Genomic DNA, 17,843 nt, shown 5'->3' on the forward strand with positions numbered 1-17,843 from the left:
GAGAAAGAAGTGATCCTGGAGTCAGAACTGGATCCAAGTGCAGAGGCAAATGCTTTGGAGCTCCCTGGTGGTGGGTAGGTTTCAAAACCTCCATACAGTTATGCTCTCCTTACAGTGTTGTGTTGAGGATGAAATGAGAAATATTTGAAAGCGCCAGGTCCCTTGCCTGCTACATTATAAGTGTAAACACATTCATTTCCTTCCTACTTAAACTGTTCAGCTTCTCCCTACTCAAGTTGGTTGATGTTAGTCCTGTTACAAATATGCATGTGTTGGAATCCACCTTGGCAAAGATCTGAAAGCCCGAGGGACAGAGATACCATAGGCCTCCTGATCATGGGACTATTTTCTGACCAGAGACATGGCCCCTTTTAGAATCAGAGAATGTGAAAGACAGCCTAAGCCAGATCCGTGTGCACATGCGCATGCACACAAGTGAGTATGTGTTTATGTATGTGTTCATATTCCATCATATTCCTCAGAGAATAGGCAAATTATATTATAAAATATATGAACCAGTGGAAAGATATATGCATAAAATGCATACAGTTCAGGACCATAGGTAGGCTGGACTATGAAGACTGGGAATAGACGTATAGCTGCATATATACTATAGGATCTTAGAGAATTGTTACTTTGAAACTGCACATTTCTTCCTGAGCTTTTATACATGTATTATTATGTATGCCATACTTCTTTTTTCCTTTAAGATTTTTTTTTAAAGATTTTATTTTATTTTTTGACAGAGAGAGAGACAGCGAGAGAGGGAACACGAGCATGGGGAGTGGGAGAGGGAGAAGCAGGCTTCCTGCCGAGCAGGGAGCCCAATGCGGGGCTCGATCCCAGGACCCTGGGATCATGACCTGAGCTGAAGGCAGACGCTCAATGACTGAGCCACCCGCGTGCCCCAGGATTTTTTTATTTTTAGTTAATTTCTACACCCAACATGGGGCTCAAACTCACGACCCTGGGATCAAGAGTCACATGCCCTTCCGACTGAGCCAGCCAGGCACCCCATATATGCCATCCTTCTATGAACGTATTATATGTGTCTTTTGATGAATGTATGTATGCATTTCTGTTGGTATATACCTAGGAATGAAATTGCTGGCTCATCTTATTCTTTAATTTTAATTGACATCATCAGAGCAAATAATAATAATAGTTTCGTGGAAAACAACAAAATTTCACACACAGTAAAATGTCAGCCCTTTGGATTGAATGGACATTTATGGGACACAGGCATTGTAGTCTCACATATATTGGCTTATTTAATATTCACAACAGTCTCTGAAGCTGCTATCATTAGCCCCATTGTAGAGGTGAGGAAAGTTGAGTCTTTTCCCCAGTACCATACAGCTTGTAAATGCTAGTGTCAGGATTTGATTCCGGGTCTTTTGACTCCTAATCTGTTGCCAGCTTAGCCACTGCTGCTTTCCTCAACAAATTTGCATTTTCTGTAAAGGCTTTGCGTACCAAATATTTTTTATTTTTGTTACTTTTGCTGGTCTGATTGAAAGCCCTTCTAAAAGGCCTGCATCTGGCATGGTGCCTAGAATATAGCATCATGTCTCAAAACTCCTCTTGATGACAAAGGTTCATCATTTGGAATATCACTTTTTCTTGAGGCTGGTATCCGTTGAACAGAATGGTTTGCCCTCGTTAGCAGGCACACGATGTAGAATTTCTTTTTAGTGGGGGTGTTAGCAAATTTCCACAGTTTTTGGTATTTTTTCCCCCTTTTTTGTTGACCCTTCTCACTATTCCCAGCATAACTGCTCTGCTCAGTTTGCTGAAGGCCTAAAGACCAGCTCACCAAATGTGTTAGAATTGCATATATAGTAAGAGAAAATGAGGGGGCGCTCCTGTGATCAGAATGCATGAGTTTTGGTACGTGGACTTTGTAGAAATGAATTTGGCTCCCTGGGGATCTGTGTGGTTTCCTCCCTGATTCCTGTGTTCTAGAAAAAATCAGATAGGGGGTGTGTGTCTGTGTGTGAGTGTGAGTGTGTGTGTGTGTGTCCATCCATCCACATGCATACACCTTTTCCTCTAGAAAAGGAAAAAGTAGGGTAAAAATGCCATCCAGGTCTGGAGAAAGAACTAATAAGTTTTATCTAAATTCTCTCTCCTCTCACTTACTTTCAGGTATACACAGATACACTGACTATAACACAAAATAACAAAATAAAAGTAGAATTTTTTACCCTCATAAGGATTATTTGGGTTACAGCTCTATCCACAGTGTGTACAGAATCAGATATATTAAAGCTGCAGAAAAAACAGGGTGGAAAAATGTTTCCTTCCTCCAAATGTGTCTCCTCACTTAGGTCATTGTAGCTGGAATTCTTAAGAACCTTAATGAGAAAGAAGGATAACCAAAGAAAACCCATTCTTGACCCAACAATACGATACCAACTCACTGTTGGGTTATAAATAATACATCCACTAGTAAATATCAAATCTGTCTTACGGAAACAAATAAACAACAAAACTGTCATCCTATTTCAACTGTGAAAGACCACCACCATTTGTCTTTCTGGCAGGGAAAATAATTCTGGAATTTTAAATTTTAAATCAGGAAAGACTGAGCAGAACATTGATTTTAAAGCAGAGAAGTCTTTCAGCTTTATCATCTTATTTCCTATTTGGAATCTCTCCCGTCTCTTCTCTCTTAACCAAATTGTACAAAGGTTGTGTAAATAAATTTGCTTCTTCAGAAATCCACTTTGCGGGAGCCTGTTGGCTCCTCTGTGGCTGTATTTCTGAAGCAATTCCTGAGATGAAATTTAAGGTCTTATAATATGTAATGCCTGTATTCTGTAAATTGAGACCGGTCTTTTTAATGATTCTATAACTCCATAAAGTAGGCCATAGTGATTGTCTTCAGAATAATGCAATAGAATCTCTACGCCTCTGAATATAGAATCTAAAAGAGGACAAGGTGGGGAAAATGACTGGTAGAATACTTCTAATTTGGTCACTTCTGAGATGAGCTATTTTTATACATTCTTAGTTGGTTCAGCATGTTCATGGGCTCGTGTTTAAGATCAGATTCCAACTGCATACAAACAAAAATCCAAATAACATTAGCAATTAGGGTTTTTTCCTTCTCTCTCTCAGACTGAAGAGGTCTGGAGCTAGCCCAAAGCCAGATGGTGCCTCTGTGGTTATCAGAGACCCGAGCTGTTTTCCATCTCTGGTTGTGCCATCCTTCATATTACCTCATGTTCCAAAACGGTTGCTGGAGTGTCAGCCATCACATCCTCACTACAGGCAGCAGGATGGAGGAAGAGAGAAAGGGCAACAGGATTCCTCCTCTAGCCCAATTAGCTCTTTTTAAGGTACTTTCTCAAAAATCCTACATAGCACTTCAGCTTACATCTCAGTGGCTAGACTTGGGTACACAGCCGTACCAGCTGTAGCTGAGGCTGGAAGATGAGTCTTTTGGCTGAACATGTTACTGCCCTGAATCAAATGGTTACTGAAGAAAGGGAGACCAGATAGAGGAGACGTACATAACCAGTAGTCCCTGCCACATGCAAGCCATTCCAATTCCTATTTGTACAAAGAGTGTAGTATAGTGGAAAGCGCTTATACTTTGAAATCAGATGGACTTGTATTTGATCTTAGCTCCTCCACTCACTCATATGTGGGACCTCTTCCATCGAACAGGAGGAGAGTAACCGCTACTTTGTAGAGTTGCTTTCAGGTTTAAACAAAATCAGTATGTAAAGTGCCTTGTACATAGGAGATACTGAATGATAGCCATTATAATTGTTATTCTTTTTCTTCAGTTTTTTAAAAATCTGAATATAGTTGACACACAGTGCTACATTAGTTTCAGGTGTACAACGCAGTGACCCAACTTCTCCACACACTATGCTATGCTCACAAGTGCAGCCACCATCCGCCACCACACAGTATAGGTATTATTATTAACAGAGAGTAAGATGTACCTTCTACCTGCATCTGCATAGTGATGGTTTTTAAAATTGAGATGTAATTCACATAATGTCAAATTTGCTCTTTTTTTTTTTTAAAGATTTTATTTATTTATTTGGCCGAGAGATACAGAGAGAGAACAAGTAGGCAGAGAGGCAGGCAGAGGGAGAGGGAGAAGCAGGCTCCCCGCCGAGCAGGGAGCCCGATGCAGGGCTTGATCCCAGGACCCTAGGATTATGACCTGAGCCAAAGGCAGCCACTTAACCGACTGAGCCACCCAGGCGCCCCTCAAATTTGCTCTTTTAAGGTGTACAGTTCAGTCGTGTTCACAAAGTTATGTAGCTATCACCATGAATTCTAAAACATTTCATCACTCCCTAAAAGCAACCCTGTATCAGTTGGCAATCACTCCTCCTTCCTCCCTTCCACCACCCCCTGCCAGCCACCACCTTTCTGTCTGCTTTCCGTGCCTGTGCATCTGCTTATTCTGGATGTTTCATATACATGGAATCGTATCATTTGTGGCTTTTGTGTCTTCCACTAGCATCATGTGTTTTCAAGTTTCATCTCTGTTGTAGCACATAGCAGGACTTTATTCCTTTTTGATGACTGAATAATATTCCATTATATGGCTATACCACATTTTGTTTACCCATTCGGGGACGTTTGGACTGTTCCCAGTACTTGACTACTACGAGTCTTGCTGCTATGAGCGTTCATGTACAAACCTTTGCATGGATGTGTGTTCCATTTTGCTTGGGTAAATACCTGAGTGGAATTGCTGGGTTATATGGTAACCCCATGTTTAACCTTTTGAGGAACTGCTGGATTGTTTTCCGAAGCTGCTACATCGTTTTACATTCCCACCAGCAATGTGTGAGGTTCCAGTTTCTCCACATCCTCTCCAACACTTGCTATTTTACATCTTTCTCATTGTAGTCATTCTAGTGGGTGTGAGTGGTGTCTCGTTGTGGTTTCGCTTTGCATTTCCCTACATGATCAATAATATGGAACATCTCTTCATGTGCTTATATCTTCTTTGGAGAAATGTCTATTCAAGTCCTTTGCCTATTTTAAAAATTAGTTACTTATCTTTTTATTGTTGAATTGTAAGAGGTAATGTATTTTGGATACTAGACCCTTATCAGATTATATGATTTGCAAATATTTTCTCCCAGTCTGTTATGTGTATAATCTAATTTACTCTTTAAAAAAAAAAAAGATTTATTTATTTATTTTAGAGAGTGGGGGGAGGGGCCGAGGGGTAGAGAGAATCCTGAAGCAGACTCCCTGCTGAGTGCAGAGGATGACACGGGGTTGACTTGGGGCTCAATCCCAGGACCCCAGGATCATGACCTGAGCCGAAATCCAGAATCAGCTGCTTAACCAGCTGAGCCATCCAGGCGCCCCTCTGATTTACTCTTTATGACAATCATTGGAGGTGGATACTGTTATCCCCATTTTACAGAGAGGAAGCTGAGGCTCTGAGGCAGTGAATTGCTTGTCCAAGATAACACATCTGCTAACACTGAAGATGGTACCAGAACCCAGGAAAAGATTAGCCAGAGCTCTTCTAGTTTTATTGGTACCAACCCATCTCAGACCAGCTTCTGCTAAAAAAGAAGTATAGTTGCTTATATACCTGGGAACTTCCAGGGCTGGACTGGCATCGGGCATGGTACAGATTATGCAGAGCCAGTGATTCCAGTGATGTCACCAGGACTCTCTCTGTCCCTCTCTCCTTCCCTCCCTGCAGGTCTTGCTGTCTTTTGGTTTGCATCATTCTTAAGCATATTCTGTCATGTGTAGCAAAGATGGTCACCAGTAGCTGAAGGCTTACTAAGTCCTTTGAGCTAGAGCATATCGCTCTTTACCCCCCAGCACCCGTATCAGCGCTCCATAAATCTCCCTGATTGGCCTTGCCGGAGTTTATTACCTATTGATGGGAATACCCGTCGGTGCTGCTTTCAGGAGTCTGGGATACTCTGGTTAGAGAGCCAGGGCCCAGCCCTCTGTTTGGGCACGCGGAGACGTGTGATTGACAATCTCTGGAGAATCACGTGGAGTCAAGGAGGGGGTAGTTCCTAAAAGAAGGGGATATGTAGGGCAGACAGAAAATATAGCCAATGTCCTACAAGGTCTGTCTGAACTGCTAAATTCAGGATGCTGAAATTAGTTGGGGGTAAATGAAAGTTAATTCCCAAAGGCAGACACTAGGAAAAAAATCAGTTTGCTTGTAAAATAAAAATAATATTGAAAGTAATCATCTCCAGATCCAATCAGCAGTCCACTTAAACAGAGCAATTTTATAAAGTGGTTTGTATAATAACCTCTAAATCTCTACAGCCAGAGCAGTACGACTAATTTTTCAAAAGCAAAAAGTAAAATAAAAAGCAGGGGAGAGAAGCTAGATGTGTCTGTCAGAAGGTTTGCTAGCAACTATAGAGGGTTGTTGTTGTGTTGCTTTTTTTTTTTTTTTAATTAGAACCCCTAGTGTGATGTGGAATGTTCACATTTGAGAAGGATGCTAACCAAAGAGTATATGCTCAGAAGAAAGCTCTGCAGTGGGTGGGCAATTTTCCTTTTTCAAATAGAGCGATGCCCTACATTTGACATAATTAGGAAAAAATTCTGTTATAATACAGCTCATTGTTATGTGGGTTTAAATACCTTGCAGGTGAAATCATACTTTTGAAAAGCAACAACTGGATGCTGTGATAGATTCATATAATATAGGGTGCCTCTAACAGGGGACCCCCAACCCAGAATTGATGACCTCTAGACTGTTCTTGGCTTGCAGGTGGCTCTGAAGACAGAGCAGGCGGCCTTGTGGTGTTTGGGGTTGGTTGTAACACTGATGTCAAAAAAGAATTCATCAAATTATAGGATGGTATTGTCCTAGGATCCGAGAGCTTCTGCCCCAGGCTCCTGGTTTTAACTACAGGGAAAAGGAGGCCAAAGGAGGTGAAAACAATTTGGCTCTGGAAAAGGAGCCGGCCTCCCTGGCATTCCATGTTCCTTCTCAATGCCAAAGTCATAAAGAGCTGTCATTTATCAAAGTTTTTTTCTTGAGTTGTGTTTCAGATGATCAGCAGCTTTGAAAAGTGCTCATAAAAATAGGTCTAACTGGGCTTTGGACAAATCAGAGAGCTAGCCATACATGAAACGACCTTTTTTTTTTTTTTGGACTTTATATTCATAGGTCGCATATTTGAAATCCATATTTATTTCTGTTTGAATTCTTTGAACATTTCATCAGTTGTGCTGAAAACTTGTGTCTGTGCCTACATAGGAGGACAGGGACTGTCTTGTGTATCTTCTTGACTCCCAAGGCGTCTAGCATAGGACCTTTTTAGAATACAAATGGTGATATTTGTAGCTAACATTTATTGATCATTTTCTATACACCAGGCACTGTGCTAAGCACCTTGCAAGGATTATCTCGGTTATACCTCAACAACCTTATGAGAGAAAGGTCTTCTCATTATCCTTTTAAAAGTGAAGAAATTGACATCCCTGTGAAGTGGCAGAGCGGGGACTTGAACTCGGGCCATCCGAATCTAGATCATGCATATATGACTTCTTAACTTTTACAAAGGGGCTCTTAAGGAAGGGAGGATAGGATGGGAGGAGGTAGGAGGCCCATCTGCTAACATTGATTGCCCTCAAGCTCCCCAGTTTATCTGGCTTTGGAGAGAAGGAAAGAAAAGAAAAGAGACAAGGGAATAAAAACCGAAGGAGGAGTACCACTTGGGTTGTGCAGTGTACTCACAATCTTCTTGCTCAAAATTAGGGGTGTCAGTTTACTGACCTAGTGCTAGATTTTATATATTACAGTTTTTAAATAGTAGGCAGATGTCTATAAGCATTCCTTGATACTGTGATGCAAGGGTGAGCAGAGTCTCTTCTTACACGAGGGTTTCAGGTATTTTTCTGGAGACATGGTCTTTAATCCCTTCTTTGAAATGTAACTGGAAAAGGTGGAGGAGTAGGGAGACCCTTGGGAACCAGGATACCTGGGATCTGGCCCTGGTTCCCCACAGATCTTCCAGGGAACTGGCTCTATAGTCTGTGATGAATGATGAAAGCGACTCCAAGAACCAGGATTCCTCCCATACCCCGTCCCTGTGAATGCCCATTCATTCATTCTTCTCTTCACTTATTCAGTGAGCATCTCTCAAGCATCTAGGGCTCTGGGATTGTCATAGTGAATGGAAAATCCCCTGCTCTCAAGGAGCTCACAGTCTTGTTGGAGAAATAGAAATATTTGAAAAATGGTGCCATGAAAAAGGGTCATAAAAGAGGCATGTTCTCAGTCTTGAGATAGCACAGAAGTAGGCATGAGTATGACAAAGTCTAAATGGAAAACAAAACACATTTGTCAAAAGAAAAGAAAAGAAACCTGGATGTTCTATAAGTTCTTCTCATTTTTCAGGCTAATGTTTCTTTTTCAGAAATAAACTAAGATTTAAAATTGCTCACTCCTGTAGATGGCAAGTTTTTAGGAATCCCATATAACACCATGATTTTTCTTCACTGGAGGTTGTTTTACTCATAGTAGAAATGATGTAGTTCATAAAAGGGAGCTGGTTCAATCCAAAGCACATTTATTGAGGGCCCCCAGGGGGCCTGTACTAGGCAGTGCCTTCTGTGGGGAGAAGCCTGCAGGGTTCACATTCAGACTGGCTGTGAACGGTAGGTCTCCACTGATTAACCGTCGACCTTGAGTGGCTTGTGCCTGTCTCTGAGTTCTCTCAGCAGAAAGTATGGTATCGCACAAGGCTCCTTAGGAGATTTCAGGATATGGTGCTTGGAAAATACCAAGCCTGGACCTCCAGGAACTTCGGGGATGTAGGTGATACAGAGAAAGATAGATTCAGTCCCCCAGTGCGCTCAGGGATTGACAGTCTGGGAATTTTGTAGTGTAGGAAAATCAGTAGGAAGATCTGAGTTCTGAGCTGAGCCCTGCCACCCACAGAGCCGCTTGTCACCAGGAAGGTTCTGTCTCTCCGAGTGTAGCGAGTCTGAAGTCCCTTCACATGGTGCCAGCATCCTCCATTGCTTATGCAGTGAGAAAAGCTATCTTGCAAGCATCCACGGGAAGATTAGTCTCAGCTGGAGAGATGGGCAAGGGGGTGCTCTCCAGACCAGTCCAGCTTGCATTTGAGTTGGGTTTGTAATGAGGTCCCCAGGAAAAAAGATAACCCATAGACTCTATGTGAAAGAAAATTATCCTGGGGCTACAGACCCACTGTCTTGGATGAGCTTGGGGTGCAAGGTGGCTAATTACATCGACTGTGACATCAGACTGGTCAGTCTTGCTCCACTACTTGCCAAGGTGACCTCTAGGCTTCAGGTTTCCCCCTTGTATAAAATGGGGAGAATACCAGTGCCTGCTTTATAAGGTTGCTGCGAGTATTTAGTGAGGTCACGCCAGCAATGACGCAGAAGAGCGCCGGGCATATAAGAAGCACAGCAATTGTTAGTTGATCTAATTTCACAGGACAGACAGAAATCTATTCCTGAGTTCATTCAGTTGATATGTATACTGTGGGTCTTCAGGTTCCAGCACTCAACCTGACTCTTTTCTTTTCTCCATCAGAAGGAACAGTCAGGGAGCAGGGAGGTGGAAGAGAGAGTAGTTTTTTGGTCTCCAAATAAACCATGTTCTCCTCTTTACTTCCTGAGGAACACTCAAGCGGTTTACTTGGAGTATTTAAATTAAGTACATTTGGGACTAGAATAGGCTTTTTATTTATTTTTTCATTGCATGAAATTACATGAGTGCACTTGGGCAGCACCCATACAAGGCACATGACAAAAGCAGTCTTTATTTAGCTTAGGGAGAATATGGCAACAGGGAGCCTAGCAGTAAAACACAGGCAATCAAATGCATCCCTCCCTCCTCCTGCCTGCCCCCTCCCCTCCCGCCCCCCGCAGCACTTTCCTGTCTTCTAGCACTTCATTAAACTGATAGAAAACGAATTCATAAGTTATCAGGTAAAATAAGGAAATAAGAATACTTTCTTTGGTTGCCTGGGTTGGGAGAAATATCCAACAGAGTAGCACTGTGCAAGGTAGAGTCAAGAGATCAATTTTGCAGCTGGTGGCAAAAGCCTTGGATGTACTCTGCCAGGCTCAGGGATCTTAACTTGCAGTGAGATTTCTTCATGTCTCAGTTTCCATTATATACTCCCACATCAGGACTGTTGTATGAATGAATTCAGAGGCTGCATCCCTAACCACTAGTGTAGCGCCTGACCCAGGATAGGAGCTCAGAAAGTGCTAGCCTCAGGTCTCTCTCTGGTTAATCTGGGATAATTATACTTACTTTATAAAGCTGTCATGAAGTTTAAAGAAGGATATGTGGAGTGGGGGGCGTGCCTGGATGGCTCAGTAGGTTAAACATCTGACTCTTGATTTTGGCTCAGGTTGTGATCTCAGGGTCCTGGGATGGAGCCTCATGTCTGTCCAGCATCTGGCCTCTGCTCTCATAGGGGAGTCTGCTTAAGATGCTCTCTCTTCCTTTGCCCCTCCCTCCACTCAGCTCTCTCTCTCTCTCTCAAACAAATAAATAAATAAAAAGAGGGGTATGTGTGTCCAAAATTCTAATTCTATTTACTTAGCAAAGTGTCTGGTACATAGCAGTTCTCTGTTTCTTTTCTTTTCTTTCTTTCTTTTTTTTTTTTTGGAAGGAATATCAGAATTTATATCTCCAGATAAGGTTTTCAATATTCCCATATTATCTGAAAAGTACTGTCTACTATGCTATCTCAGATCTTGATAAGCACTTTATGTGGTCTAGTTCATTGAATCCTCAGAGCACTAACACAGTTACTATCATTGCCCCCATTTTTCAGATGTGAAAACTGAGACCCAGAAAAGTGAATTACTTCAACAAGGTCTTATAGCTGCTACGCAGCAGAGATGTGAGCTCAAGTCTTTCTTAGCTAGAACTAATGCCCCTGTAAAATAAATGAATTCCTGAAAACTAAGTAAACTCAAACGAAATTCATGCAGCTTGTAACTCATGCTCCTGCAAAATAAATGCCGTGTTCTATCCTCTAGAAGTTGCCTTGCTCTGAATGTCCTTCTTTATAGGAACTGTGTTCCATGAAAATGAGGCTTTTATTTTATGACCTTAACTCATTTCTGATCCTGATTAGTATTCATTCTATTGGATTCTAGATACTGGTTGTTTACTTCCAGAGTCCAAAACCATCACTCATGGATTTGACCTCACAAAGGATGCTTACAAGAATAACCTAGGTCTCTGAAGAAGATTCCCAAATCTGAGATCTCATACTGTGGGAATTGCCATGCACCCCCCCCTCCTCTTTTTTCCTCCTCCAGGTGACTAATTTAGAGATACATCTGAGTCCTGGAATGAAAAGAGGTGTATTTATAGCCATGCTTCACATAAAAAGCAAGTTCAAAGGGAACTAACAGTGGTTGAGTATTCACTATGCGTCAACCTCTTTATCCACATCCCCTTGGTTTATTTCCCCTAACAACCTGTATTGTAGTTTTATTATTGCGCTAACTTTGCAGATGAGAAGACAAGGCTGATAATCAACAGACTAGAGAGTCCAACCCCAGTTCACATAACATAAAGCATATTCTCTTCCCACCTTATTGCCCCTGTCTCATGAAGGCACTGGGAGCTTTTGAAGAATGCTCTAAGTTCCATCCCATCAGGTTGGGATGCTGGCTGGTGCCGTTGATCTCGCTCCCATAGAGCACCCCAGACTCCTCACCGCACTGTCCTTTCCCTGGTACACTATTGGCCATCTTGCAAATGCAACCCCTTGGTTGTTAGGTAGGTGGGCTGGAGTGAAGCCTATACTTGGAAATAGAAGTCTGTCAATTCCCTGATGACAGTGGGGTCAATAGTACCATCACTGTTCATGAGAATAAGCCACCACTCTTCTTATTTAAAGCATGCTACAAGGACTTCTGTCTTACCCCAGTCAGCAGCGCTCAGAGTAAGAAACGGCATGAGGAGTATGAGGGTGCTCAACTGCCTTGATGGGGATGATGATGGCAACAAAGATGATGCGTGCTTCGTACAAAGTCGGGCACACACAAGGATACGTATGGGTGTGTGTTTTCTGGCTCTGCAAAGGATGATGTAGATTTCTCAGCAGCTCCACACAAAGAAATCCAGCGTTTTGAGTTTTGCCTACATTAGACTCTATTCACTTTGAGATATCCAGGAATGGTTTTCAGGCTATTTGAGAAAATGAGAGGTGCAGATGGCTTGTGCCGGGACATGGTTTCAAATTTAAAGAGGATTATGGCCCATGAACCCCAGAAATTGTGGGTAGAAGTGTGAACCTTTGAAATTCTAATTGCAGACAGTCAGAGGAGGAATATACTTACTGGGGCACAGTATCTCATTGTTCACGTATTCCTGTCCTGGCCAGAGGAGATGGGGAGGAGCAGGATAACATAATCTCCAAGAGAAACTGAAACAACTGATGGCAGCATTTTGAGCTCTCCAGTGAATTCTGTCACGAAAGAAATCCCCGGCTGTTTACCAATGCAGCTAGCTGAGCTTCTCGTAATAAATTTTATTTCTTGCGTTGTAGAGTTGGGGGTATACACAGACTCAGCTCCAGCTGGGAGGGATCTGTGTGGTCATTTTGGCACACCCACCCCTTTATTTTACAAGCGACGGCACTAAGGCCCAACGTGAGAACATCAGTTATTAGGAGAGAAAGCTTGGGAATCCAGGGCTCTGGGAACTGAGGCAATTATTCACTGACTCTAGGCTTTTAATAAAAGCTCCTATTTATCAAGTGTTTATATATGTCATACATACAGGATAGAAGGTGCAACCAACCCAGTGGAGGTGACAGGCATTAGATGATTTGCAATACAGAGGAGAATAGAATAAGTACAAAATCAAAGTCAAAACTGATTTCCAGCCTAGAGGGTGTCCTTCTTGGAGTGGATGGAAGTCTCAGTACTGGGTGTTATACTCAACTGCTCCACAGGGAAGCACAGGGTTATTGAGGTCACAGAGCTTAATTAGCCCAAGCTAGTAGGAGCCATAATGCTCCAAGTCACAGAACTTGTCAGATGCAGGATGACTCGGTTAGTATGTGGAAAAAGAGGTAAGATTTTCTTCTGAGTGGTTCATAGTCCAAAAGCTCATTTTCTGTCAACCACTGCACACGAGCAAGTGACCTCCAGGTGCTGGTCTTCAGCTGCCTGCTGTTGCCATCTGGCTAACTCCCCAGAACCTCAACTTTGGTGTGTCCCAAACCAAACTTGGCTTTTTTTAGATTTATTTATTTGAGAGAGGACTGGGGGCGAGGCAGGAGGAGAGAATCTTCAAGCAGACTCCCCACTGAGTGTGGAGCCCAAAGAAGGGCTCCATCTCACAACCCGTGAGATCATGACCTGAGCCCAAACCAAGAGTCAGGTGCTTAACCAACTAAGCCATCCAGGTGCCCCCCCCCCCCGCCCCGCCCAACTGCCAACCAAACTTTTAAAGTGCTAATGAGGAGAAAGCAAGTGCCTGTTTACTTATTTACTTATTTTTTAGAATGCCTCTCAAGGTTCCTTTCTCAACCCTTTACTTTGCCAGAGAAAAATCTTCATTTACATATGCTGCCTTATGAATTTCTTCCTGTAGTTAGCTGAAACTCTTGCCTACCCGACATTGATGAGTGCTTTGCTGGAGGCACAGTTCAGGTTTCATAGGGCCAGCACAGGTAGACAAAACTCCTTGAACTCATTTCATAACGGCTTTCCTGTGCACAAAGTACTTTCTCATCCATTATTATTTAACATCTCATGGGGTTGGTTCATCTTATGTGAGGCAACTGAAGGCCAAGATCCCATAGCCGACAGGATTCTCTGGGACTCAACCTCTTGTTGTCTTTTCTGCTCAAGATGTTACCTGTCAGAGAGCGCTTCTCTGAACATTCCTTATACTGTGGCACCTTTATCACTTTTTTTTTTAAGATTTTAATTATTTGAGAGCGAGAGAACACGAGCAGGTGAGAGGGGTAGAGGGAGAGGCAGCTCCCCACTGAGCAGAGAACCCGATGTCCGGCTGGATCCTAGGACTCTGGGATCATGACCTGAGCTGAAGGCAGCCACTCAATCGCCTGAGCCACCCAGGTGTCCCCCTCCATCACTTTCTTACTTTATATGTACTCCACGTTATATCACATGATTTGTTGGTTGTCCGATTCCCCACTAGAAGGGAAGCTCCTGAGAGCTGGGACATTGTCATTACTGAATCTCCAGGGCATGTAGTAGGCCCTTAGTAAGTATTTGCTGACAGTGGGGTGATGCATTTTCATTTGACCAGCACTTGCTACTTCTCTGTGCCTTGGGGCACTCCATTGTCCTTGTGGGTAAGGACTAGGGAATGGACACTTAACCACACCAGATGGCAGGAACTCAATCCTAGGGGGAGGCCACAGGGCCAGCCTTCCGCCCTAATGCAGTGCATTTGGAGATGAGTTTGTAAGACTGCTCCTATTGGCTTCAATTACAGGGATCCTGGGAAGCTTCCCAAGGGCCTAGCTTTCTTCTTCTTTTCTTTTTAAAAGCAATTTTATCCGCAATCAGTGGTGAGAAATTAAATGGATTCTTTGGACTAAGTGGAGTGAGCTAGTTAAAATAGCCATCTGCTAGGACCAAGGAATGAGCAATCTGTTGGTACTTTCTCTGCCGAAATTTGGCATCTGCTGGGCATTGTACACCATTTGCACCCCCGGAAATACCTTTTGCACTCCTGACCCTCGTGTGTCCTGCGGGTTAAAAATAAACTTACAGTGCAAATGGAAGATTAGAAAATTGTAAAAAAAAAAAAAGCAAAAATCTTTTCATTTGTCTTAGCATTTTAGCAACGGAAGCGAACTGTACAGAACTAGCCTTCCAAGGACGGTGAGCGTCCTGCACCGGGACCGAGGGCGGGAGCCAAGCGAGCTCACGGCCGCAAGCAAGGGGGGGGGGGCCCGAGGCCCCCTGCGCCCTCGCCCCCTACGCTCTGCCCGCGGCCCTCGCAGCAGGAGGCGGCTCTCCCAGCCTCGCTTCCTGCACCCACTCGGGACTAAAAAAGAACGCGCATAACTTTTTTTGGTCCCTCTTCTCGCAGAAAGCAGGCGTAAGGAGCTAGCTGAAGTAACCGCTGCGGGGGCGGTGCCGGGACGCGAGCTTCCGGAGCCCCGCAAGCCTTGCGGCCCCCACCCCGACGGCCGCGTCGGAAGGCGGCTCGGGAGGCGGGGTGGGGGCGGGGGCGGGGGCGGGGACGGTGCGCAGGCGGAGGCGGGGCGGTGGCCGTCGCCAGGGGCGGGGCGCGGGCGGCTGGGGCGGGGCGCGGGCGGCTGGGGCGGGGCGCGGGCGGCTGGGGCGGGGCGCGGGCGGCTGGGGCGGGGCGCGGGCGGCTGGGGCGGGGCGCGGGCGGCTGGGGCGGGGCGCGGGCGGCTGGGGCGGGGCGGGCGGCGGCGCGTGCGCAGAGCACTTCCTTGTTTGTCCCCGTGACTGTAGCGGGAGCGCCGCCTGCCCGCCGCCAGCCTGCCCGCCCGCGGGAGTGTGCTCTCAGTCTGTCGGTGTCCTCGCCGCCGCCTGTCAGAGCGTTCTCAGGAGGCAGTGCCGGCGGACCCGAGCCCCCGCGTAGCGCCAAGCCCCCTCCCCCGCCGCCGGCATGAGCACAGGGAGGCGGGTCCCCGAGAGCCCTCTGCCTCGCGCGCGGCTCGGAGTTTGAAGGGCCCCGCGCCGAGCGCTGCCGCCGCCGCCGCCCGCTCCGCCCGCTCCGCCCGCTTTCTCTCCCGCCGCCGCCGGGGACGGGAGCCGCGCCAGGCCGGGCGCCGGGTGGCAGGCTGCGCGGGGCGTTCATGAGCCACCGGGCGGCCCGCGGCCCCGGGAGCCTGCGCCGTGACTCACTCCCCGCCCCCGCTTGTGTCTCGCCCCCCCGGCAGGATGCCGGACCAGATCTCCGTCTCCGAGTTCATCACCGAGACCACCGAGGACTACAACTCGCCCACCACGTCCAGCTTCACCACGCGGCTGCACAACTGCAGGAACACCGTCACGCTGCTGGAGGAGGTAGGTCGGGGCCGGCGCGCCCCACCGGGGACCCCGGCCAGTCCGCCGGGACGCCTCCATGCCCTCGCTCGCAGCCGCTGCCTCGCAGTTGAATTGTCTGCATTTCTGAGCGGGGAGGAAAAGGATGTCAGGGGCCGGGGCAGCCACACCCCCTTGGGGATTACCCCCTTCCCGCTCCCAGGTGAAGAGGGGACTTAAGATGTGCAGCCCTTTGCCCCATTTGCCAGGGTGCTGACTCCCCGGGGGCTGGAGGTGGGGAGAGGATTGAGCGAGCTCCTGACAGCCCTAGGAAAAAGAGGAGGGAAGTCCTTTCCCTATCTTGGACCCTTCGTGGGTGCAATACAGTCTGCTGGGCTCTTTCCACATCTTTCTGACCCTGTCATAACCGGCAAAGTAAGTGGTGTCAGGCTCCAGAGGGTAGAGGGAGGCGAAGCAACATGGCCAAGGTCACCAGCAAGGGACTGGGAGATGGTCAGTGACTGCCGCTCTTCGTAGCCCGTCTGTGCCAGGCAGGCTTAGTTGCGTAGGCAAGGGCCCCCAAATAAAACCCCAAAGGGGTGAGAGGACACTCAGGCTGGGATTGCTTCCACCCCAGGGTTCTTCCCCATCCAGTCTCCAGTGCCTAAACCCCGAGTGGAAAGAGAGATCTGTGCAGACGGGTCCCCACCCGGCTCCCTGCACCCGAGGATTTGGTTCTGCTGAGGCTGCTGCGCAAGCAGGACTTGCCCGCAGGGCACTCCTAAGCTGTGAAGGGAGACTTGAGGCTGCTGGGAAGAGCTGGCCAGAACGGGAGAAAGGGGGGCCTGAGACTGCAGAAGAACAGCTCCCCTTATCTAGATCCTCCAGAGAGGCATTGTGGGTGTCCTGGGCAGGGCCACGGGCAGAGCGATTTCCTTTACAATTTAAGTGAATTAGTGATAGGTCGGAGTGGGTAGGTAAGGAGGAACCCACAAGCCCAAGAGCTGCAAAAGCCTCTGAACCTCAATAAAAATAGGACATTTGCCTTGGAACTCTGCACCATCTTTAAGTGCTATAAAGCACCACTCCCCTCCAAACAAGCCAAGCCTATTTCAACTGAAAAAGACAGCATTGGGGGAACTTAGGAAGGCAGATCTTTTTCCTGGAGTGGATTATCCTGTGGTTGGTTTATTTAAGGTTTGGGGAGCTCTTTCTGATATAAGCTCACCACAGCCAGCTCTCTGTGATATTGAGAAGCTTGGGCTTCTGTGGGAAACTGCTCTTGGTACAAGCTTTGCTACTTACTCTTCAGGCCGGGTTACATGGAGAATTGGTACTCTGAAGCCTAAGGTCCTAAATTTTAGAAGGGGAGAAATTTCTTTTCATGCTGGGTCCTGTCTTGCCCGCCTGGTGCAGTGAATTAGTCTGAACATTTTATGCCAGTTGAGGATGCTTCTAGAGTTCTCTATGAAGTTAATGTTGGGTTATTGAACTGAATTTTGAAATTCATTTGGAGAAATATCAGCTAAGTTTGTTTGAAAGCCAGAGGTAAATGGATTTTTGCAGGGGGTGGGGGGGGGGTGTCTTTGTGACCTGTCATTCTGTTGCTTTAGCCTGACATTCAGTGTCTGGGAATACTCAGAGTTGCCAGGCATTCAACCTTATGATGGGTCTGTCCTTCACTTAATAGTGATAAATTGGAACATGCTGATAAAGGAGCATTTTGCACCATTTTTGTGTGCGAATTGTATATGCCTCCTGAAGGATGTGACATTGATTAGACTGAGTGGTTATTTTCCTTCTAGATAAGTTCTTCAGTGCCTGCTAATAGAGCTGTCAGTTATTTTAACATTCCCTTTCTGCCCATTTAG

General features: G+C 45.9%; 1 protein-coding gene across 2 annotated transcripts in view; it reads left to right on the forward strand.

Annotated features, from left to right (window-relative positions):
- Positions 1-17,843, forward strand: part of ASAP1 (ArfGAP with SH3 domain, ankyrin repeat and PH domain 1) — a 339,019-nt gene that overhangs the window by 55,562 nt on the left and 265,614 nt on the right. For both annotated transcript variants that reach the window (XM_028105646.2, XM_028105644.2), the window contains exon 3: positions 15,888-16,014. In XM_028105646.2, coding sequence (XP_027961447.1) covers positions 15,888-16,014 — 127 coding nt within the window. The remainder of the gene's footprint in view (positions 1-15,887; positions 16,015-17,843) is intronic.

This window comes from Eumetopias jubatus, unplaced genomic scaffold, assembly GCF_037043125.1.
Source record: "Eumetopias jubatus isolate StellerSeaLion01/CBP00866 unplaced genomic scaffold, mEumJub1_p1.0 scaffold_4, whole genome shotgun sequence".
NCBI lineage: Eukaryota > Metazoa > Chordata > Mammalia > Carnivora > Otariidae > Eumetopias > Eumetopias jubatus.